Raw genomic sequence first — 24,030 nt, 5'->3', positions numbered from 1 at the left:
AGAAATGCAAATCAAAACTACAATGAGATATCATTTCACACCAGTCAGAATGGCCATCATCAAAAAATCTAGAAACAATAAATGCTGGAGAGGGTGTGGAGAAAACGGAACACTCTTGCAATGCTGGTGGGAATTTGAATTGGTACAGCTGCTATGGAGAACAGTATGGAGGTTCCTTAAGAAAACTACAAACAGAACTACCATATGACCCAGCAATCCCACTACTGGGCATATACCCTGAGAAAACCATAATTCAAAAGGGTCATGTACCAAAATGTTCATTGCAGCTCTATGTACAATAGCCAGGATATGGATACAACCTAAGTGTCCATCATCAGATGAACGGATAAAGAAGATGTGGCACATATATACAATGGAATATTAGCCCTAAAAAGAAACGAAATTGAGTTATTTGTAGTGAGGTGGATGGACCTAGAGTCTGTCAGGCAGAGTGAAGTAAGTCAGAAAGAGAAAGACAAATACCATATGCTAACACATATATATGGAATCTAAGAAAAAAAAATGTCATGAAGAACCCAGGCTAAGACAGGAATAAAAACACAGACCTACTAGAGAATCGAATTGAGGATATGGGCGGGGGAAGGGTAAGCTGTGACAAAGTGAGAGAGTGGCATGGACATATATGCGCTAACAAACGTAAAATAGAGAGCTAGTGGGAAACAGCCGCATAGCACGGGGAGATCAGTTCGGTGCTTTGTGACCACCTAGAGGGGTGGGATAGGGGGGGGGGGAGGGAGGGGGAGATGTGAGGGGGAAGGGATATGAGAACATGTGTGTATGTGACTGATTCACTTTGTTATGAAGCAGAAACTAGCACACCATTGTAAAGCAATTATACTCCAATAAAGATGTTAAAAAAAAACCAATGCAGCCATAAATAAGTCAATAAATAAATCAATAAATAGATTAATTAAAAATAAAGAATGAGTTCCTTGAGGTAAGCTTGGTGAAAGGAGAGGAGTGTACTCCAGAAAAGATGGGGTGAGCTTACGCTTTAGAGGTCATAACACTGTATAATGGGCATAAGGGGTTAAAATAAAATGTTTGTGGCAGGTGGCAGAAGTTAAGGCAGGGAGGTCAGCAGTTCCTGGCTGTATCAGTCAGGGCTTGGAATGCCAAGCTAAGGAGCTTAAACTTCATTCTGTAGGCCATAGGAAGCCACTGAAGATTTTTTTTTTTTTTTTTTGGCTGCTTTGGGTCTTGCTGTGCATGGGCTTTCTCTAGTTGTGGCGAGCGGTGGCTACTTTTCGTTGTGGTGCTCAGACTTCTCATAGTGGTGGCTTCTCTTGTTGTGGAGCACGGGCCCTAGAGCACACAGGCTTCAGCAGTTGCGGTGCATAGGCTCCGTAGTTGTGGCTCGTGGGTTGTAGAGCGCAGGCTCAGTAGTTGTGGCGCACAGGGTTAGTTGCTCTGTGGCATGTGGGATCTTCCTGGACCAGGGATCGAATCCGTGTCCCCTGCATTGGCAGGCGGATTCTTAACCACTGTGCCACCAGGGAAGTCCCAAGATTTTTGTTGTTGTTGTTAACAGCTTTGTTGAGGTACCATTCTCATACCATACATTTCACTGATTTATAATGTACAATTTAATCATTTTTAGTATATTCACAGAGTTGTGCACCCATCACCACAGTTAGTTTTAGAACATTTTTATCACCCTGAAAGAAATTCCTTACCCTGTAGCCATCATACATACCACCCCCAAGTCCATGAATCCCCCAGCACCCCCAGCCCCTGGCAACCACTAATCTACTTTTTCTGTGAATTTGTCTGTTCTGGACATTTCATATAAATGGAATCATAAAATGTGTGGCCTTTCGTGACTGGCTTTTTTTTTTTGGATGTATAGTTGATATTATGTAAATTACAGATGTACGATGTAGTAAATTACAGATGTACGATATAGTGATTCACAATTTTCAAAGGTTATACTCCATTTATAGTTATTATAAAATATTGGCTATATTCCCTGTGTTGTACAATATATCATTGTAGCTTATTTTATACCTAATAGTTTGTACCTTTTAATCCCCTACCCCTATATTGTCCCTCCCCCATCCCTCTCCCCACTGGTAACCACTAGTGTGTTCTGCATCTGTGAGTGACTGGCTTATTATTTCATGCAGCAAAATGTTTCCACGACTGATTCATGCTGTGGCGTTAATCAGTATTTCATTCCTTTTTATGGCTGCATAATATTCCATTGTGTGGATATACCACATTTGAATCTATTCATCAGTTGATGGACATTTGTGTTATTTCCCCTTTTGGCTTTGTGAATAATATAATACTGCTATGAACATTCATGTACAAGATTTTCTGTGATCAAATGTTTTCATTTCTCTTGAGTATGTACCTGGGAGTAGAATTCCTAAATCACATGGTAACTCTATGTGTAACTTTTTGAGGATCCGACAGACTAATTTCCAAAGCAGCTGCACCATTTTACCTTCCTACCAATAGTGTTATAGAGTTCCAGTTTTTCCACATTGCTCTCAACACTTGGTATTTTCTCTCTGTTTGATTCTAGCCATCCTAATGGGCATGAAGTGGTATCATTGTGATTTTGGTTTGCATTTCCCCTGATGACTAATGATGTTGAGCATCTTTTCATATGGTTATTGGCTATTTGTATATCTTCTTTGGAGAAATGTCTAGTCAGATCCTTTGACCACCTTAATTGGGTTATTTGTCTTTTTTTTTTTTTTTTTTTTTTTTTTTTTTTGGCCGTGCTGCGCAGCTTGTGGGATCCTAGTTCCCTGACCAGGGATCGAACTCGGGGCCACAGCACTGAAAGCACTGAGTCCTGACCATTGGACCACCAGAGAAGTCCCTATTTGTCTTTTAATTATTGAGTTCTTAGAGTTCTTTATATATTCTAGGTACAAATCCTTTATCCAGGTACAAGATTTGCAAGTATTTTCTCTCATTCCTTGGGTTGTCTTTTCACTTTCTTCATGGTATCCTTTGAAGCACAAAAGCTTTTAGCTGTTTTTTAAAAAATATTTATTTATTTATTTGGCTGTACCAGGTCTTAGTTGTGGCATGCAGGCTCTTCAGTTGTGGCATGCATGTGGGATCTAGTTCCCCGACCAGGGATCAACTCAGGTCCCCTGCATTGGGAGCGTGGAGTCCTATCCACTGGACCACCAGGGAAGTCCCCAAGTTTTTAGCTTTTATGAAGCCTAATTTATTTTTCCCTTTGGTTGCTTGTGTGTTTGGCATCATATCTAAGAAACCATTGCCAAATCCAAGGTCATGGAGATATATACTTATATTTTCTTCTAAGAGTTTTATAGTTTTAGCACTTATATTTAGGTCTTTGATTCATTTTGAATTAATTTTTGTGTATGGTGTGAGGTTGGGGACTACTTTCATTCTTTTGCACATGGGTATTTAGTTGAAAAGACTATCCTTTCCTCAGTGAATTGTTATGGCATCCTTTCAAAATCTTATCAACTGTAAACCACTGAAGAATTTTAAGCAGAAGAGTGACGATTTCTTTTATGTTTTAAGACAATATCACTGGCTGCTATGTAGAGGATGTATTGGAGGGGCCAAGAGTGGATGTAGGGAGACCAGTGAGTAGGAAGTTGCAGTTATCCAATCCAGAGATGATGGTGACTTGGACCACAGTAGTAGTAGAGATGGGAGAGAAAGACACAGGTTATACTTGTTTTTGTTTGTTTGTTTTTTAACATCTTTATTGGAGTATAATTGCTTTACACTGGTGTGTTAGTTTCTGCTGTATAACAAAGTGAATCAGCTATACATATACATACATCCCCATATCTACTCCCTCTTGCATCTCCCTCCCACCCTCCCTATCCCACCCCTCTAGGTGGACACAAAGCACCGAGCTGATCTCCCTTTGCGATGCAGCTGCTTCCCACTAGCTATCTATTTGACATTTGGTAGTATATATATGTCCATGCCACTCTCTCACTTCGTCCCAGCTTACCCTTCTCCCTCCCCGTGTCCTCAAGTCCATTCTCTATGTCTGCGTCTTTATTCCTGTCCTGCCCCTAGGTTCTTCAGAACCATTTTTTTTCTTTTTTAGATTCCATATATATGTGTTAGCATACGGTATTTATTTTTCTCTGACTTACTTCACTCTGTATGACAGTCTCTAGGTCCATCCACCTTGCTACACATAACTCAATTTCATTTCTTTTTATGGCTGAGTAATATTCCATTGTATATATGTGCCACATCTTTTTTTTTTTTTTTTTTTTTGAAGTACGCGGGCCTTTCAATGTTGTCGCCTCTCCCGTTGCGGAGCACAGGCTCAGGACGCGCAGGCTCAGCAGCCATGGCTTACGGGCCCAGCCGCTCCGCGGCATGTGGGACCTTCCCAGACCGGGGCACGGACCCGTGTCCCCTGCATCGGCAGGTGGACTCTCAACTACTGCGCCACCAGGGAAGCCCTGCCACATCTTCTTTATCCATTCATCTGTCAATGGACACTTAGTTTGCTTCCATGTCCTGGCTATTGTAAATAGAGCTGCAGTGAACATTGTGGTACATGACTCTTTTTGAATTATGGTTTTCTCAGGGTATATGCCCAGTAGCGGGATTGCTGGGTCATATGGTAGTTCTATTTTTAGTTTTTTAAGGAACCTCCATACTGTTCTCCATAGCGGCTGTACCAATTCAAATTCCCACCAGCATTGCAAGAGGGTTCCCTTTTCTCCACACCCTCTCCAGCATTTATTGTTTGTAGATTTTTTGATGATGGCCATTCTGACTGGTGTGAGGTAGTTTTGATTTGCATTTCTCTAATGATTAGCGATGTTGAGCATCCTTTCATGTGTTTGTTGGCAATCTGTATATCTTCTTTGGAGAAATGTCTGTTTAGGTCTTTGGCCCATTTTTGGATTGGGTTGCTTGTTTTTTTGATATTGAGCTGCATGAGCTGCTTGTATATTTTGGAGATTAATCCTTTGTCAGTTGCTTTGTTTGCAAATATTTTCTCCCATTCTGAGGGCTGTCTTTTCGTCTTGTTTTTAGTTTCCTTTGCTGTGCAAAAGCTTTTAAGTTTCATCAGGTCCCAATTGTTTATTTTTGTTTTTATTTCCATTTCTCTAGGAAGTGGGTCAAAAAGGATCTTGCTGTGATTTATGTTATGGAGTGTTCTGCCTATGTTTTCCTCTAAGAGTTTTATAGTGTCTGGCCTTATATTTAAGTCTTTAATCTATTTTATTTTTGTGTACGGTGTTAGGGAGTGTTCTAATTTCATTCTTTTACATGTAGTTGTCCAGTTTTCCCAGCACCACTTAAGAGACTGTCTTTTCTCTATTGTATATTCTTGCCTCCTTTATCAAAGATAAGGTGACCATATGTGTGTGGGTTTATCTCTGAGCTTTCTATCCTGTTCCATTGATCTATATTTCTGTTTTGACACAGGTTATATTTGGAAAATAAAGTTAGTAGGGCTTGGGGGACTGTTGGCTAAGGGGTGAGGTGGTTAAAAAGAGGGAGAAGTCAAGGATGCCTCATATTTGGTTTGGAGATCAAGGATGATCTTTCTATTTCTAGCTTATATGGCTAAGTGGATGGTAGTGTCATTTATTACCACACAAATGGGGAAGCATGTTTATTTATTTATGCATTCATGCATGCTGCACCAGGTCCCAGTTGTGGCACACGGGATCTTAGTTGTGGCATGCAGCCTTCTTGGTTGCAGCATGCAGACTCTTAGTTGTGGTATCCATGTGGGATCTAGTTCCCCAACCAGGGGTCGAACCTGGACCCCCTGCATTGGGAGCACAAAGTCTTAGCCACTGGACCACCAGGGAAGTCCCGAGAAGCACGTTTTAAGAGAGGAAATAATAAGTTTAATTTGGGATTAATTGAATTGGAGGTGCATGTGAAACTTTCAAGTGGAGATGTCCAGAAGGTAATTGGAATATGGGTCTAGACTAGAGCTTGAGGGCAAGCCCTGTTGGAGAAAGTGCTTTAGGAGTTATGAGCACATAGGTGGGAGTGGAACCTCTGGGAGACGATGAGGAAAGAGTAAAAGGAGTGAGAAGAGGGCCCAGGACTGAGCCCTTGCGGAGGAAGAATAGGAGCCTAAGAAGGACACAGAGAAGAAAGGGCCAGCGATGGGGGGAGGAAACCAGGTGGAATCTACAGGAATCCGGTGGAAGGAGGGAATTGTAAGGAGAGAGTAATCAATAGTGTGAATAGAGGTCCAGAAAAATAAGGTCCGAGAAGTGCCCATGTATCTTCCTGTTTCGATGCTCCCACAATATAGGTTGGTTGGTTTGTTACTGTATGTGCAATAACCTTTCCACATACATTTCCTACAACTAATGTGTGAAGTTGTTGCTGGCAGTGTCTGGTGGATATTTGTGTCTTCTTAAGTGGTGCCAGCTTTCATTGGCATCTTCTGTGCTCATCTTTCCCATCCTGAATTGAGGATATTGAAAGCTCAACTGTGGCTTGGATTCCAAAATGGACTCTAAAGTGTTCTTAGACTGAATGTTCAATCCGTTTCCTTTCTTTCTAATCTTCTACCTATCAATCTCTCTCTCTATATATCTTTTTTTAAACTTTTTTTTTTTTTTTTTACAGATATGTGAAAGAGGCCAAAGTAGCGACTAAGAATGGAGATCTGGAAGAAGCACTTAAACTTTTCAATTTGGCAAAGGACATTTTTCCCAATGAAAAGGTGATGAGCAGAATCCAAAAACTACAGGAAGCCTTGGAGGAGTTGGCAGAACATGGAGATGATGAATTCACGGATGTGTGCAACTCTGGCCTGCTGCTCTATCGAGAACTGCACAACCAACTATTTGAGTACCAGAAGGAAGGTGTAGCTTTCCTCTATAGCCTGTATAGGGATGGAAGGAGAGGTGGTATTCTGGCAGATGATATGGGATTAGGAAAGACTGTTCAAATCATCGCTTTCCTTTCTGGTATGTTTGATGCTTCACTTGTGAACCATGTGCTACTGATCATGCCAACCAGTCTCATCAGCACGTGGCTAAAAGAATTTGTCAAGTGGACCCCAGGAATGAGAGTCAAAACCTTTCACGGTCCTAGCAAGGATGAACGTACCAGAAACCTCAGTCGGATTCAGCAAAGGAATGGTGTCATTATCACCACATACCAAATGTTAATCAATAATTGGCAGCAACTTTCCAGCTTGAATGGCCACGAGTTTGTGTGGGACTATGTCATCCTTGATGAAGCACATAAAATAAAAACCTCATCTACCAAGTCAGCAATATGTGCTCGTGCAATTCCTGCCAGTAATCGCATCCTCCTCACAGGAACCCCGATCCAGAATAATTTACAAGAACTGTGGTCCCTGTTTGATTTTGCTTGTCAAGGGTCCCTGCTAGGAACATTAAAAACTTTTAAAATGGAGTACGAAAATCCTATTACTAGAGCAAGAGAGAAGGATGCTACCCCAGGGGAAAAAGCCTTGGGATTTAAAATATCTGAAAACTTAATGGCAATCATAAAGCCCTATTTTCTTAGGAGGACTAAAGAAGAGGTACAGAAGAAAAAGTCAAGCAACCCAGAGGTCCAGCTTAGTGAAAAGAGTCCAGATGTTGGTGTCATATGTGAAATGCCTTCCCTTTCCAGAAAAAATGATTTAATTATTTGGATACGTCTTGTACCTTTACAGGAAGAAATATACAGGAAATTTGTGTCTCTAGATCATATCAAGGAGTTGTTAATGGAGACACGCTCACCTTTGGCTGAGCTAGGTGTCTTAAAGAAGCTCTGTGATCATCCTAGGCTGCTATCTGCACGGGCTTGTGGTTTGCTGAATCTAGGAGCTGTCAAATTCTCTGTTCAAGATGAAGTTGAAGGGGAAGATTCCTCAGATGTGGACCATATTGATCAAATAAGTGATGATGCACTGATGGAAGAATCTGGGAAAATGATATTTCTAATGGACCTGCTTAAAAGACTGCGAGACGAAGGGCATCAAACTCTGGTGTTTTGCCAGTCAAGACGAATTCTAAACATCATCGAACGCCTGTTGAAGAATAGGCACTTTAAGATATTGAGAATCGATGGAACAGTTACTCATCTTGTGGAACGAGAAAAAAGAATTAGCTTATTCCAGAAAAATAAAGATTACTCTGTTTTTCTGCTTACCACTCAAGTAGGTGGTGTTGGCTTAACACTAACCGCAGCAAGTAGAGTGGTCATCTTTGACCCTAGCTGGAATCCTGCAACTGATGCTCAAGCTGTGGATAGAGTTTACCGAATTGGACAAAAAGAAAATGTTGTAGTTTATAGGCTAATCACTTGTGGAACTGTAGAGGAAAAAATATACAGAAGACAGGTTTTCAAGGACTCATTAATAAGACAAACTACTGGTGATAAGAAGAACCCTTTCCGATATTTTAGTAAACAAGAATTGAGAGAGCTCTTTACAATTGAGGATTTTCAGAACTCTGCAACCCAGATGCAGCTTCAGTCTTTGCATGCTGCTCAGAGGAGATCTGATAAGAAACTAGATGAACATATTGCCTTCCTGCACTCTTTGAGGATAGCTGGAATCTCAGACCATGATTTGATGTACACACATGACCTATCTGTTAAAGAAGAGCTTGATGTGATCGAAGACTCTCACTATATTCAGCAAAGGGTTCAGAAAGCTCAATTCCTTGTTGAATTCGAGTCTCAAAATACAGAGTTCTTAATGGAAAGACAAAAAGCTGGAAATGAGGGGATATGGCTGAGAGAACCTGTATTTCTTTCTCAAACAAAGAAGAAATGCCATGAATTAAATAAACCACAGCCTCGGCCTTCACCTCTTCTACCAACTCACCACACCCAGGAAGAAGAAATCAGTCCCCAAATGGCAAGTGTAATCATTGAGGATCTGCCCGAAGAGAGTGAAAAACAAGATCTCGCCAGGAGAAAGATGAACGTTACCATCCCACAAGATGGTAGGCACCCGTGTGCAAGTACATTTGATGCTGATTTTGTAGCTACTTTACCCAAGGGGTGTGAAGATGTAGAAGAGATTTGGACTGACTCTGTATCAGGAATGGCTCTCCAAAAAGAGGCATCGCAAGAGGGGCCTATGCGGGAGGCACAGCAAGAAAGCCCTCAGGGAAGTTTCAATTTTTTACCTAGCAAGTCAGTCAGAGCTGATCTTGGGCCAAATCTAGATCAACTAGGGGAGGATGAGATTTTACATCACTGCAATCCCTGGCCTGCTAATCCCGAAATAAAGGAATATCAAAGGCCAGAATCGAATGTGTCTGTTATTAAGATAGCTGATGATGACTTAGCAGCAGCCCACAGTGCACTACAGGATGCTCAAGTGAATGAGGCCAAGTTGGAAGAGGAACCTTTAGCATCTTCAGCACAGTATGCATGTGACTTCAATCTTTTCTTGGAAGATTCTGCAGACAATGGACAAAATTTTTCCAGTCAGTCTTTGGAGCATGTGGAGAAAGAAAATAGCTTGTGTGGCTCTGCAGCTAATTCCAGAGCAGAGTCTGTGCATAGCAAAGCATGTCTCAGTGTGGATCTTTCTGAGAAAGATGATGAGCCAGAAGAAGTAGTAGTTAATGTGAAAGTCAGAAGAAAAGCTAGATGTATCGATTCAGACGATGAAGTTGAACATGATACTTTTATTACAGATACTTCAGGCACAAACCCATTCAACACATCTCCCTTCCCGTTTTTATCTGTAAAACAATTTGATGCCTCAACTCCCAAAAATGACATCAGTCCACCTGGAAGGTTCTTTTCACCTAAAATATCTGATAGTTTAAATAAGTCTATAAACTCTAGAAGATCCCTGGCTTCTAGGAGGTCTCTTATTAATGTGGTTTTAGACCATGTGGAGGATATGGAGGAAAGACTTGACATTAGCAGTGAAGCAAAGGTTGCTGAAGATTACCTGGAGGAAGGAGCGGAGGAAAGCAGTGGTGAAGCCCCAGAGCATACAGAAGAAGATCCTTCCAGAGAAACACTGTCTTCAGAAAATAAGTCTAGCTGGTTAAGTACACCTAAGCCGGGTGCTCTGGCTCAGGAGACCTTTCCTGGTGACCCTGAGCCTTTGTCTGGTGGACAGTTGGTTGACTCTCCCCAGGATGAGGCACTGGAGGCTGCAGACGACTATGAGACTCTTGTCTTGCGTGGAAAAGAACTGAAAGAGTGTGGGAAAATACAGGAAGCCTTAGACTGCTTAGTTAAAGCACTTGACATAAAAAGCTCAGATTCTGAAGTCATGCTCATGACTTTAAGTTTGTATAAGCAACTTAATAAAACTTGAGAATATAACCTGTTTATTGTATTTTAAAGCAAAACTGAGTATAAGGTAATTTGTTCCCATAATTGGATTCTTTGGGAGCATGAAGCATTCAGGCTTAAGGTGAGAGAAGTCAAAAAGGGAGTTTTTGTTTCCAACTTTTTTTGGTAAATTTTGCCTTTACCACCTGCTCCTGCTTTCTCCTATACATATATTCTGGTATTCTGAGCACGAGGTTAATATTTCTTTACTCAAATATTCTTGTATTTTTCTTTTAGGCATACTCTATAAACGTAATAGAACTGTTATTTCTAGAGAAATTTTTGTAACATTACTCTGGCCATTTTAAATTTTATTCTGAAAATGATCAATTTTGTATATCACAGTTCAGATAATATTAAAGTTACTTTTCATTTACTTTCTTTCACTGAGATGATTGATATTGGCAAATGCATGTAAAAATTCATTTAGGCAGAAGTTTGTCATTAGTATTCCAGATCTAAGACCCACTTAACATGCTATTGTAGGCTCTCGGTTCACTACAGCCGAAGACTAGGATAAGCTACCTGGTGCTGGGCTTCTTTATCACAGGTACCCTACCCTGGAGTCCCTTTGCCTACCATTTGGCCATCCTTTACTCACCACCAGCTGCATTCTGACACATGCTAGCACATTGTATCTTTGGGTTGTAGACTGAAAAGGAGTTAGTTTGGTTCCCTCCCAGAAACATAAAGTGCAGCACAGCACTCTGTGCTCTGTCACTGGAGAATTTATCATGTACTGACTATGTATTAGGTACTCTACATAGGTTTCTTGTTTAATCCTTTGAGGTCGAGGGTAGCATTTCCATTTTTTAGTTGAGGAAATGGCTCAGTGAGGCTGTGACCTGCCCAAGATCACGCAGTAAGGGGTGAAATGGATTGTTAACCGTGTGTTACCTAGTGAAAAGCCACTATAATAATTGACCTTTTTTTTTTTTTAGCGCTTTAGTTTTTCATTATTTATTTATTTTGGCTGCACTGGATCTGTGTTGCTGTGCACAGGCTCTCTCTAGTTGCGGCGAGCAGTGGCTTCTCTTGTTGCAGAGCACGGGCTCCAGGCATGCGGGCTTCAGTAGTTGGGTGCACGGGCTTAGTTGCTCCGAAGCATGTGGCATCTTCCCGGACCAGGGCTGGAACCCATGTCCCCTGCATTGGCAGGCAGATTCTTAACCACTGCGCCACCACGGAAGCCCCTAGGTTATTTATTGATAGTACAAAATTTTGCTCTTACCGAAAGAAATTATTACAGTTGCCCCTCAGTATCCAAGGGGGATTGCTTCCAGGACTCCCTGCGGATACCAAACTCCGCAGATGCTCAAGTCCCTCATATAAAATGGTGTATTATTTACATATAACCTACACACATTCTCACATGTACTTTAAAATCATCTGTAGATTACTTATAATACCTAATACAACATAAATATAAATTGCGAATAGTTTGTAGATACAGTATAAGTGTTATGTGAATAGTTAGGCCTGTGCATGGCAAACTCAAGTTTTGCTTTTTGGAAGTTTCTGGAATTTTTAATTTTTGGCTGCGTTGGGTCTTTGTTGCTGCCCGTGGGCTTTCTTTAGTTGCAGCAAGTGGGGGCTACTCTTCGTTGCGGTGCATGGGCTTCTCATTGTGGTGGCTTCTCTTGTTGCGGAGCACGGGCTCTAGGCGCATGGGCTTCAGTAGTTGTGGCGCACGAGCTTAGTTGCTCCGCGGCATGTGGGGTCCTCCTGGACCAGGCCTTGAACCCGTGTCCCCTGCATTGGCAGGCGGATTCTTAACCACTGCGCCACCAGGGAAGTCCAGCCCTGGAATTTTTAAAAAAATATTTTTGATCTGCAGTTGGTTGAATCTGTGAATGCAGAACCGTGGATACAGACAACTGACTAATATTTTAGGGAGGGTGATATGATTGAATACATGTCATTATTGAAAAAAATCCCGGTGATAACACTGTGTGATTCAGCAATTGATAGTCTGCATCTAACTCCAGCTCACCGTTTCCCTACATGGACTGAATGGCTGTGGCGCACGGGCTTAGTTGCTCCGCAGCATGTGGGATCTTCCCGGACCAGGGCTCAAACCTGTGTCCCCTGCATTGGCAGGTGGATTCTTAACCACTGCACCACCACGGAAGCCCCTAGAGATGGTTTCTAAGTTAACTTATGGGATATACTGAGAATCAGATAAAGCAGTTCTCAGAGGGAAGGGACTAACAGGTTAAAAGGAGTCTGCTTGACTTATCTTTTTTTTTTTTTATAAACGTCAAGTTTTTTTTTTTGGTAGGAGTTTATTAATTAATTAATTAATTTTTTTTGGCTGTGTTGGGTCTTCGTTTCTGTGCGAGGGCTTTCTCTAGTTGCGGCAAGCAGGGGCCACTCTTCATTGCGGTGCGCGGGCCTCTCACTATCGCAGCCTCTCTTGTTGCGGAGCACAGGCTCCAGAGGTGCAGGCTCAGTAGTTGTGGCTCACGGGCCTAGTTGCTCCGCGGCATGTGGGATCCTCCCAGACCAGGGCTCGAACCTGTGTCCCCTGCATTAGCAGACAGATTCTCAACCACTGCGCCACCAGGGAAGCCCCTGCTTGACTTATCTTAAAGAACCACTGACTGAATACCTACTGCCGTGCACACCAACATTTACCCACCTGATTCTGCACCCACAAACCCATGATGACAGAGGTCATAAAATACGAGGATTATTCAACACCTTTTAAATAAATAAACAACGTATAAAACACATGTAGTCTTTCATACAATTTTATTTTCTCCCTTCAATCATTATAATATGATACCCGAATTTTGTCTTAACTGGAGGATCTGTAAACACAGGCTTATCCAGCACACTTATAGGCAAGGCGAATGCTGCTTCTTGAAATGGTCCCACCATGGACCCTCTGGTCATCCAACCCAAGTCGCCCTGAAAAACCCAAAAGATTTGTGATGTCAAGTGGCCCTGAAGAGGGCACAGTTCTACTGTAGCTTGAGAATTTCCCAACACAAATGCTAAGGTTCCTAGGTTTATTCATCTGGGCTGGAGAGAAGTAGGCTCGACAAGGACAAACAGGGCTGAACCCTGGGCTGAACATACAAACACTCACAATGTTGCTGGGTGTCTGTTAGTTGTGCAAGTTTGGTTATGCCTAGGTTTAGACAAAGGTGACCCGTATTCAACTGTTCACAAGTTGGACATTTCTGCTTTTTTAAGATCTTTAAACTAAGATACAGCTAAAATTAATGGCGAAACAGAAATAATCCCTACTGCTGTGTGTCCTCCATGGGGGACGTTTTAAATGATGAGTGCACCATACCCCTTGCCTGGCTTTATCTTCACTATATTGTGTGGCCACTTCATTGAATTTCATTCCAGACTTTAACTTTTCCATGGCTTCCAAGATTTTTCCATGTTTTTCACACAGAATGTGTCTGACCTACAAGGAAAAAATATGTGCACGTAATACATGGAGACCCAAATGATTCCTTTCCTCACAGTACAGCAGTCATGTCAGGACTACCCCCCACTAGTGAAAAAAACACATTCGCTCATGGCAACAGAAAATCCTGGAAGTCTGCCCAGTTGGGCGACGGCCACAAACCCATTTCCCATATCAAGACAATATCTCAGAACCCAGATTTAGATGGAAAATGGGCACCTGGCTGTGGGAAGCTCCCAGCCTTTACCATGTACCTCAATGGTAACAGGAGGAGGAAACATGATAATGCTTGAGAGCTTAGGTCGAGTCAAATCCCCACTCTCCTGTATGATCTTAGGCTTTTTTTTTTTTAGGCTGTACCTCACAGCATGCAGGATCTTAGTTCCCCAGCCAGGGATTAACCACTGAACCACCAGGGAAGTCCCTTAGGCATGTTTTTAAACCTCTAAATGTTTCCCCATTTGTGCACTGAGATAACAGTACCTATATGTTCTCATAGGGTTGTGAAGATTGAGCTGATGCAGCTAGCACTCAATAAAGGTTAGCTATTATTTCATCAGAGTGGGGATGATATGAAAAAAACCCACCAGGAAATACTTTTCACCAAAAGAGGCCCAATGTATAAAGCCTCCCCACAATTTTAACACTTTGAAAACGAATCATATGTTGAAGATTAAGAATACTCAACCCAGGGACTTCCCTGGTGGTGCAATGGTTAAGAATCCGCCTGCCAATGCAGGGGGCACTGGTTTGATCCCTGGTCAGGGAACTAAGATCCCACATGCCGCGGGGTAACTAAGCCTGTGTACCACAACTACTGAGATTGCCCGCCTCAAGTACAGCCCGTGTGCTGCAAAAACTACAGAGCGCACGCGCTCTGGAACCCATGCACCACAACTACAGAGCCCATGCAACCTGGAGCTTGCTCGCCACAACTAGAGAAGAGAAAAACCGCACACCACAACTAGAGAGAAGCCCGCGAGCTGCAACGAAAAGATCCCGCGTGTCGCAACTAAGCCCCAACACAGCCAAAAATAAAATAAATAACAAATAAATCTTTTAAAAAAAGAATACTCAACCCTAGAGAAGTATTCAAATGTAACCTATATTTACATAACGTCATGTTTTAAAAAAATCACTATATCCTTAAAAATGATTTTGTCAAGATATCTGTTTTGTAGGATTTCCCATTTCTCTATTCTATTCAAATAGAATCCGTTATTCATTTCTTACTGTCGTGTACTAGGGTGGGGGCTAAAGGTGTCTCCCTGTAGAGACAGACAAACCATGGCTGTCTTCAGGATTCAATTACTGAAACTGGGGGTGAGAGGATCCCTGACTGGAGGAGCGACACAGGAGATAGACACAGCAAAGGAAAGAATGTATCAAAAAGTAGGGCTCAGGGAGGCAAACTTCTATAGAATGTGTCCAGCACTGTCCACGGGAGACAGGGACAAACCGTCTGGACACTAGAGAGATACATGTTGGGGGACGAGGATGGCTTCTCAGACCTCTTGGCCTGGCTAAAACACCTTCTCAACTGCCTCCATCTTTCCGCTTCTACACTCACAAAGCAACCTTCTGGTTCAATGATTGGGAAAGTGCACACAGCATTCATGATCATAGAAAGGGGATCCCATCCACCACTTTATAAATGAATAAACAAGTATTCTGCTTTAGACATAATGAGTCTGTAGTACCTGTGGAGTTTGCAAGTGTGACCGACCAACTGGCAACTGTATGAGACTGGTGTCTTAGGAGAGACCAAGCTCGAGAGAATGTGGGAGTGATGAGCATGGAAGTAGCAGCTGACGCTATGGGAGGTGACGGATCACCCTGGGAGGCTACACAGAATGAGAAGAGGAGGAAAGCAGACTCAAGACATCCGTGGAGAATATCAATGTGTAAGCAATAAGCAAAGAAAGAAGCTCAACAAGCATGATAAAAACGAAGGGCCAGACAGGTAGAGAGAAAGGTGTGTTAAAAGAAACCAAGGCAAGAGAAAGTTTCAAGGAGGAAATGGTCAACAGGGTTAAATGCTTCAGAGTGATCAGGTTAGAAGTACAATCAATTTAGCAATGATTGACTGAGGACCTTAGCAAAAGCTGTTTCAGAAGAGTAGTAAGTGCAGAAGCCAGGCTGCAGCAACTGACTGAAGAAGTAACAGGAAGCAGGCCGGTAATGTGGGTGGGGTTTCCCCAACTAACTGAGTTAGAAAAGAAGGAGAAAGGGCTCTAGTCAAAGGGAAAGGGTCACAGTCACGGATATATTTTAAAGGTCCCTGGCTATATTTTCAGAATGAAGGGAAAGATGCAGTAAAGAGGGAAAGGTTGAAGACAGAGCAAAGAAAGAGGGTGGAGATAAATGAAGGAGCAAGGCTGGGCATTCAGAGCACTGCTGGAAAAATCAGTTAGCCTTAAAGGAAGAGAGGTAAGAGAGATGAGGGAGGTGTGGGTGAAGATAACTTTGTTGGTAGGGGGCTGGGAAGCCATGAGTTCGTGACTAAAGTTCTAGTTTCCATTTTCTTGTGACAATTATAACAATATTTCAGTTATCGAGTACTTAATACTCGCTAGGCACTGTGCTAAGCGCTTTACATGTGTGATCTCATGAAATCCTCACACCAACCCCATGAGACTGGATCAGTGTTTCTCAACTCTGGCAAATGTCAGAATCACACCAAGAGCTTCTAAAAAATATATCAAGGTCCAGTCCCCACCCGCCAGAGATTCTGAGGCAGCTGGTCTGGGGTGGGTCCCTAGGCACTGAGACTTTTAGAAGCTTTTCAGGTGAATCTGATGTACACAGGGGTTGAGAACCCTGGATGAAGTTGTCTGCTGACTGACTGGAGGAGGGTGGTGGATGGCTTGAGGCAAGTGGCAAAGGATCGCTGTGCAGTACTGAGGGCCCAGCTCAGGTTAGAGACCAGGAATCAGTGGCCCCAACCCCTGAGGCTGTGTGACTCTCCAGTGGGGCCCAGCAGTTCTGGGTCTGAGTGTAAAGAAAGTAGATAATTGGATTGATCCTGAGCTGTAGTCTGGCAGGTGGATGCAGTGGATGACCCAAAGAAAAAGGAGGTGGGGCTCCTTGATCCTGTGGTCAAACCCTTCCATCTAATTTCCAGCCTACAAGACATACAGGACTTGGAGAACAGACATGAGGCCTCAGAGAAGGTGAGGCGAACAGGGCAGGCTCGAGGGCCTGCCTGGAAGTCTGTGTGTGGAGAGGAACAGGACAGGATTGGGGGAGGTGGGAAGTGAGGGGAAGGAAGGAAGTTGTGGTCGGCAGGTGGGTTTCAGAATCTGGGCAGCTCTAGTGACACAGGGCAGGGGTGGGTTCAGGAGTGGGGTCTGAAGCAGAATAGCAGGATGTGGAAGGAGCCTAGATCCTAAAAGGCTGGAGGGTTTGGGGTCCCTCCCCTGCTGGGGCCTTCACAAACACTGACAACCCAGCTATACTCTAGCAGGTGAACAGTTCAACACACTATGGCACTTCCATTCCACGGAACACTACTCAGTAATACAAAGGAACAGACTATGGATACACACAACCGGAATGAAATCTCCAGAGAACTATGCTGAGCGGAAAAAAATCCAATCCCGAAAGGTTACACACTGTACCATTTCACTCATATGGAAATCATAAAATTACAGAAATGAAGAAGAGATTAGTCACTGCTCTGGGGTCAAGGAGGGGGCAGGGGTAGGGGTGGGAGGGAAGTGGGCATCACTATAAAAGGGCAACAGGAGGAATCCCTGGGGTGATGGAAATGTTCTGGATCTTGACTGTAGCAATGACAATCTCCTGGTTGTGCTAATGTACTAGGGTTTTGTAAGATGTTACCATTGGGGAAACGGTAAAAAGTACATTTACATGTATAAAAGGTACATCTACCTTACAACTGAATGTGAATCTAAAATTATCTCAAAAGAAAAAGCTTAACAAAAGAGTTTAATCGTAATTGACTTTCCTAGCTTATTACATGCCACTCCTTTCCATATACCTCAGGTATAGCCACACTGAACTTATTTTTTTCCAGAAAGGACAAGATGCCTCTTTAAAGCCATATGCAGTGGAGCAGTCTCTTAGGTTAGGTGCTTGTGAAAGTCAGCACATAACAGTCAAAATTACCCTACAACAACACTTATGAAGATGGTGTACTTGAAACCAACACGTCAGCCCTCAGTAAGCCCAACACAGCCTGTCTCCCCCACCTGTGTTGTAACAATGACCGCTTCTTCAGCTGGACCCCAGGACGAAGTAGCTGGCTTGCATTCAGGCACCATGTTTTATGAAAATTATCTTTGGATACCAGAATCCCACTTTACATGGTTGGATATTCATACATGAATGGAGGTCGACTATGGAAAATCAAATTCATGTCTCCCATCTCTCTCTCTCTCTCTGGGTACACTGAGTAGAAAAGTGGGCAGAATGGCCCACACTCTTTACATTCGCTCTCCTTTTCTTTGGCTGCATGTGTATGGGTGCATTTATATGATACAACTCCACTACAGCTCTTCTCATATAGCAATGAAATTTCTTTCTTTACCTAACTGCTCCCGACTAGACTGTGATAACAGGGACCATCTCTTATCTGCTTTTTTTTTTTTAAATACCCAGAATTTAATACACTGCTTAGCACAGGGCAGATGTCACTAAATCTTTAATGAATGAATGAATCAAAGTATGGAACCCAATAAACTGACTGAAACGTGGTAACTGCCTTGTTACATAGCACTAAGCGGTGTAATTCTGTTTGCAGATTATATTTTCCCAGGGCAGACACCCCTCTGGCACTAGGTCAAGTACTTCAAGTAATTATTTGCAACCATCTCCCCTCATTTTCATGGTCAGGGCTCTGGCTTGTAGCTCACCAGCAGGGGAGCTATCTAATGAGACCCGTGCCTTTGCCTGTTCATCTCAGTTCTTCGTTTTGTCAAATATTATTTCGTCCTGAGAAATAATTCATTCACTCACTTGGGAAGACCTAACAACACATTTTAAGGAAAAATACTAGAGTATGAAGAAATTCTGGATGTCTGAGAAAACATTTGAGAAAATATTTAAAAGGAATTACTTTTCATAAATGAAAGTGATCTATTATTTTCCACTTTTGTGCTATCATACATCAGTATTAGGTTAGCCTTAGAATGAGTTAAGCATACTGTCTTTTCCTTTTATGTGACCAAAATAACAAATGTATATTATTTATATTTAACATGAAAAAAAGGAACAAGTAACTCACCTTTACTGCATTGCCACCACCTTTGGGACCCTGAGCCTTCTTGTCAGAACTATCACTCCCAGAGGCTGCTTTTCCTTTAGAGAAGAGATGACAGGTACTCATTTAAACTGCACCTTCACCTTGTTACGTACAGAAAAGTTCAACACAATAGGAGCTGATACTTCCATCATAGCACCAAGCTTCAAAAGGGAACTCTGTAGACACTTTACTACATCAAGCTAAATTAACCTGTGACTCACCTCTTAAAACAGGAAATTTGTGCCCTACATAAAGCCTTCAAGGAAAATGGATACACAAGTGAGTGTGCTAATAGTTGAATGGGAGCGCCAAAAGCCTGGCACAGATTCTCTGGACCCAATATGAAATCCTGCCTTCTAAGGGCAAACCCCTGAGCTCTTGTGAGATTTCTAATAAGCACTGCAACTATGTATCTGAATACTCACAATTCCAGTAAGTAAAATCTCCAAGAATATATTTTAAATAAAGATCAAATTTCCCACCACCCATATTTGGCTAAAGAACACATTGATGTCCAAACTCCTGGAGTCGACTACATTGCCTATTGATACCTTCCTAAGAAAAGATATCGATATTCAGATTAAGAACCACTGGCAGCATTCTACATTTTACTACTGTGTCATTTTGCTACTATGCCAACTTCTGTATTGATGGCAGCATACTTACTGTTAGAGGCTGATATTCCTAAGAACTATTGTTGGATTAAGTGTTCAGTTCAATAAACATTTCCTAAATAACTAAGTTCCAGGCACTGGGGATACAAAGATGAACAAGCCATGGTACCTTCCTTCAGGGAGCTCATATACTACTGGGGAAGATGGTTATGTAAAGTTATGTAAAATAGATCTTTTCAGGAGAATGAGCTATGCTCTATAGACAGGGGGCTGTGGAAGCACAAAGGGACATTTTAGCCAGTCAGGGAAGCTTTCCTGGATGAGTAGGAGCTGACCAGGCAAAGAAAGGACATGGGTGAGGAGACATTCCAGGGTGAGGGAACAGTGTAGTATGTGCAGGTAACTATCGGTGAAGCCAAATCTGAGGTGGGAGTGCTGTGAGATGAGCCCAGGGGAGGTGGTTGAGGATTAGGGCATGAGGGCCTGTGGGCCCCATTAAGGAACTTGGAATTTATCCTAGAAGTAATAGGGAGCCATTGAAAAATTTTATTCAGGAGACTCCATCTTACTTGTCTTAGGATCTCCAAAGCCTAGCACACAACAGTTGTTCAATAAATGCTCAACCAAACTGAAAATCCAAAATGCTGACCACCAAATGCCTAAGAAAATGTTACTGCCAAAGGAGTTTTATTACACCAAACTCTTCAAGGGGTTTGCTGTATATTCACTCTAGAACAATGATACCTTCCAATTATTCCATCCTCTCCCCCACTGGATGCTGTCATCTTCTGACTGCCACCTCACTCCCTGATTGACTGACAACTCTGGCAGCAACTTCAGGCTTCCTTTCCACCCTCACCACTGCCATCATCTTGGATGACCTCACCATCTATGCAGAGGAATCATCCAACAGTCTAATCTCACAGTTCTGGACCTCCTTCCCAAATGCCCATGCCTTTTACTCCAGGCCACCTGTTGCCAGGGGCACACGATGGAACTGTGCCACTCAGAACCAGTAGTTCAGTCTCTGGCTACAGCTCTGTTCTTCCAGCTTTCTCATGCCTCATTCCCACAACACGGGCTCTTTAATTTCACAGAACCGCCCCCCCCATTCAGTCCCTTTATCCTGCTATGTCCCCCTAGACTATCAGACCTCTCATTCCCTTCCCAGTCTGGATCCCATGCTTGATCATCTGAACTGCGTCCCCACTGGCACCCTTAATTCCCTTGTGTTGCTTTCCTTCTATTATCATTATCCAACAAAACCTCAACCTTGGCTCAAGTCTACACCTAGCTCTTTTCAGTCCTGTATTGTGCCACTTATATGGTACTAGGTAAATCATGACTAAGCAGATCGTGTCCTCTACAAATTCATGGCCTTCAATCTTAGGCTCTCAGCCCTGAGGGAAATCCTTTTGTAAGTGTTTCATCCCCTTTCCCATCACCCCAACGACTATTCCAAACCTTTACCACTCTCAAGACCCCTACCCAGTCCCTACCCCGCAGTCTTAAAAACTACATCCCCATGCTTTTTAATCAAAACCTTCCAGAGAAGTCCACACTGACTGTCTCCAACTTATCACTTCCTGGTCAGTCTTCTAGTAACTGGCCACCCGCTGCCTCCACCCCGGACCCCGGGGACCGCCGGTCTGCTCCCTCCCCCCCGCTCCTCACCCAGCCCCATTCTCCTTGGTTGCTCTGGCTGCTCTACCTTTCCCCCCTTTCCCAGATACGCTTTTTCCTTTTGGAGGCATCTCCGAAATTCGCCGTCGAGCTCTCAACTGCTTCGGTTACCGCACAAAACCCCTTCAGGCCCCACCGGTATGTCCTAAACATATGCCTGAAAGTGACGTCGCAATTGGCCATCCTTACTGTGGCTCCGGAAGCAGGCATATCTTGGGACAGGCCCGGTCCTTTGGCTCTAGGGCCAATGGGGGCTGAAGAGTCTGACCAATAAGGAGCTTGGGCCGGGTAGAGGGGCGGAGTCAAAGGTTGGGGCCGGGGCGGGAAACCCAGCCTCTGCGCTTTTTGAACTTCTTCTACATGTCCTTATTTGCCCCCAGTCTCCCGCTTCCCTACCCACCTCCTCGATGCGAGCGTAGTGAAAGCCGCGGACTTCTGCAGTCTCTCCGCGCTGGCTATAGCCAATCCCACGGGGCCGCCAGACAAAGGCAAAGCAGGAAGAACAGTGGCGGCCGCCTCTCCCTCCTGCGCCCTCCTACACACGGGCCTACACTCCCTTACGGGTTTTCGTTTTTAAAGTTTATTTTGCAGCCTGTAGTTGACTGGGTTCAAAAGGTACTTTTTTTTTTTTTAACATCTTTATTGGAGTATAATTGCTTTACAATGGCGTGTTAGTTTCTGCTGTATAACAAAGTGAATCAGCTATACGTGTACATATATCCCGAAATAACTAGTGTAAAGCTCTCGGTAGAGACACGAGAAATGGCTTTAAGGAAGGTTACAGACCAAGCTATAGAATATGATACTTTTTTTAAGAAAAGGCATCTCGTGTACTATATAATATTTGCTTATAGAGGACAGGAAGACTATCCAGCAAAACGTGACCAGTGATGCCAGTGCAGTGTATGTTTCTGCACAGTTTCCAAAATTTCTGTAATGGTGCAGTGTAATATAGTTAAAAGCATGGATTCTGGACCGCCTGGCTTCAAATCGCTGCTCCACCATTTGGTTACTAGCTCTGTGACCTTGAGGAAGTTACCTCACCTCTCTTTGGCTCAGTTTCATCATCTGTAGGATGGAATTGATGATAATAATACCTTCTAATAGGGTGTGAAGAGAATTAAACAAGTTCGTATTTGTAAAGCACATAAAACAACGACTAGCTTGTGGAGTGTTAGCTTAAGGTGAATGAGTTTTGAATTTATGCCCTCAAACTTTTTACCCTTATCCACAACCCCTCTCCTCCCAATATAAGGTCAGGGCTTTTCCTCTACTCCATGAGATAGCTGTCCTAGCTTGCCCCTGCCAGCCAGAATGTATAGGTCCTCCGTCTCAGAGTTTAGTTTTTGGATACAGTCTTGTGGGACTTGGCATGCTTCATGCCCAGACTGGGAGATCAAGTATTTCTGAGACTGTGCCACCTCCAACTCATACATTACAAGCAGCCCCCTCATGTTGTACTGCTGTCATTTCTGAACACGTTACAGCTTAGGCACTCCTTGTTTTGGATTGGGAGTGATCAACTGTGAGGAACACATCCAGCGCTGAGGAGATCATTACTCCCCCACTTCTGAGGTGGATCCCACCTGTGTATTGACTTTCAAAGTTCAGCTGGGAGATGGGGCGGGTTGACAATGACAGTATGGCCTCATGTTCACCAGTTCATCCACAGCCAGGAGGCCGAGGGGGCACCTTTACTTCTGGTTTTTCTTAGGGGACAGCCTTTCCTGCAACCACTGGCTATGGCAGTCTTGGAGTGGGAATGAAGCAAAGTTCAGACCCCAATGAAGAGCCAGCATTAAATGGCTGACGTACCTGGCAAATGCTTGGTGCCTGGAACGTTGTGAGAGTTCTGTGCATTCCAGCAGATAACAACAACAGTAATAAACGAGCCTGTGTAAGTGGCTGAATGTGCCCAAAGCAGTGCCTAAAGGCCAGTAATTCAAAGGAGAAAACGATGGGCATAGGTCCAGGGGTTTCGAGGTCAAAAGCACTTTAAGACTGATAAAATCATGTACGATCTCAAGTATGCAGTGTGCATCACAAGCATCTTAAGTGTTAGCTTTGGGATGTGAGTTTATGGCTAACTTTCATTTTTCTTTCTGTTTAAATTATATTCTGCTTATATGAATTGGCATATGTATATATATATATATATATATTTATTCAAGAAAAAAGATAATGCTATTTGTAAAACAAACAACAAAAAAGCTAGCCTCTATACAGCCTCTGCACCAGTCTGTGGAGGCCAGCTGTGGAGGAGTCTGTGGGAGCAGAGTGACGAATGAACAGCAAGGCGGGCAGGGCAGGGGGGCAGAGAGGAGAAAACTTCAGCCTCGAAACCATGGTAACGACTGCAGGAGTGTGCACAGTGAGTCAGAGCCAGGGATGGCTGCCAGTCGTATTTTCTATTAATTATCTCCTCAGACTGATTCTTCCACACATTTCTTAAATGAGGAAAATCAGGCAGGGAAGCTGGCAGCCCTCTTCCCAGGACACAGGTTCACAAACCTTGACCCAAACTCACTGTCCCACCCCACCTGCTCCACAACCAAAGGGCTGCAGTTTCTTTCCCATTTGAGATGCCAGCAGAGCTTATTCTGAAAGGGGGCCTTGATGCAACAAAACACAGAGCTCTAGTTGGTCCCATTCAGAGGAGGTCAGTGTATGGGGAGCTCTGGGCCCCAGACTCTAGGGACAAAGGTAGAAAAAGGTCACCTTTGGAAACTGAAACCAGGAAAATT

At 43.3% G+C, this 24,030-nt stretch overlaps 2 protein-coding genes across 5 annotated transcripts in view; one reads left to right on the top strand and one right to left on the bottom strand.

Moving 5' to 3' along the window:
* ERCC6L (ERCC excision repair 6 like, spindle assembly checkpoint helicase) overlaps positions 1-10,734 on the top strand; it is a 74,074-nt gene extending 63,340 nt beyond the window's left edge. Inside the window, exon 3 of one of the 2 annotated variants that reach the window (XM_029241504.1) lies at positions 6,598-10,734. In XM_029241504.1, coding sequence (XP_029097337.1) covers positions 6,598-10,279 — 3,682 coding nt within the window. In that variant the 3' untranslated portion in view covers positions 10,280-10,734. The remainder of the gene's footprint in view (positions 1-6,597) is intronic. The other variant, XM_029241503.1, reaches the window with a different exon arrangement.
* PIN4 (peptidylprolyl cis/trans isomerase, NIMA-interacting 4) overlaps positions 1-21,425 on the bottom strand; it is a 94,406-nt gene extending 72,981 nt beyond the window's left edge. The window contains exons 1-4 of one of the 3 annotated variants that reach the window (XM_029241505.1): positions 21,315-21,425; positions 18,972-19,045; positions 13,601-13,720; positions 13,034-13,209 (exon numbers count right to left, since the gene is read on the bottom strand). In XM_029241505.1, coding sequence (XP_029097338.1) covers positions 13,051-13,209; positions 13,601-13,720; positions 18,972-19,045; positions 21,315-21,357 — 396 coding nt within the window. In that variant the 5' untranslated portion in view covers positions 21,358-21,425 and the 3' untranslated portion in view covers positions 13,034-13,050. Of the gene's footprint in view, positions 1-13,033; positions 13,210-13,600; positions 13,721-18,971; positions 19,046-21,277 lie in introns of those variants that run through there. The other 2 variants (XM_029241506.1, XM_029241507.1) reach the window with 2 other exon arrangements.
* Positions 21,426-24,030: the final 2,605 nt, after the last annotated feature.

The sequence above is a fragment of the Monodon monoceros genome, unplaced genomic scaffold (assembly GCF_005190385.1).
Source record: "Monodon monoceros isolate NGI ecotype Baffin Bay Population unplaced genomic scaffold, NGI_Narwhal_1 Super_Scaffold_22, whole genome shotgun sequence".
Lineage (NCBI taxonomy): Eukaryota > Metazoa > Chordata > Mammalia > Artiodactyla > Monodontidae > Monodon > Monodon monoceros.
This window is presented reverse-complemented; position numbering and strand designations above follow the sequence as displayed.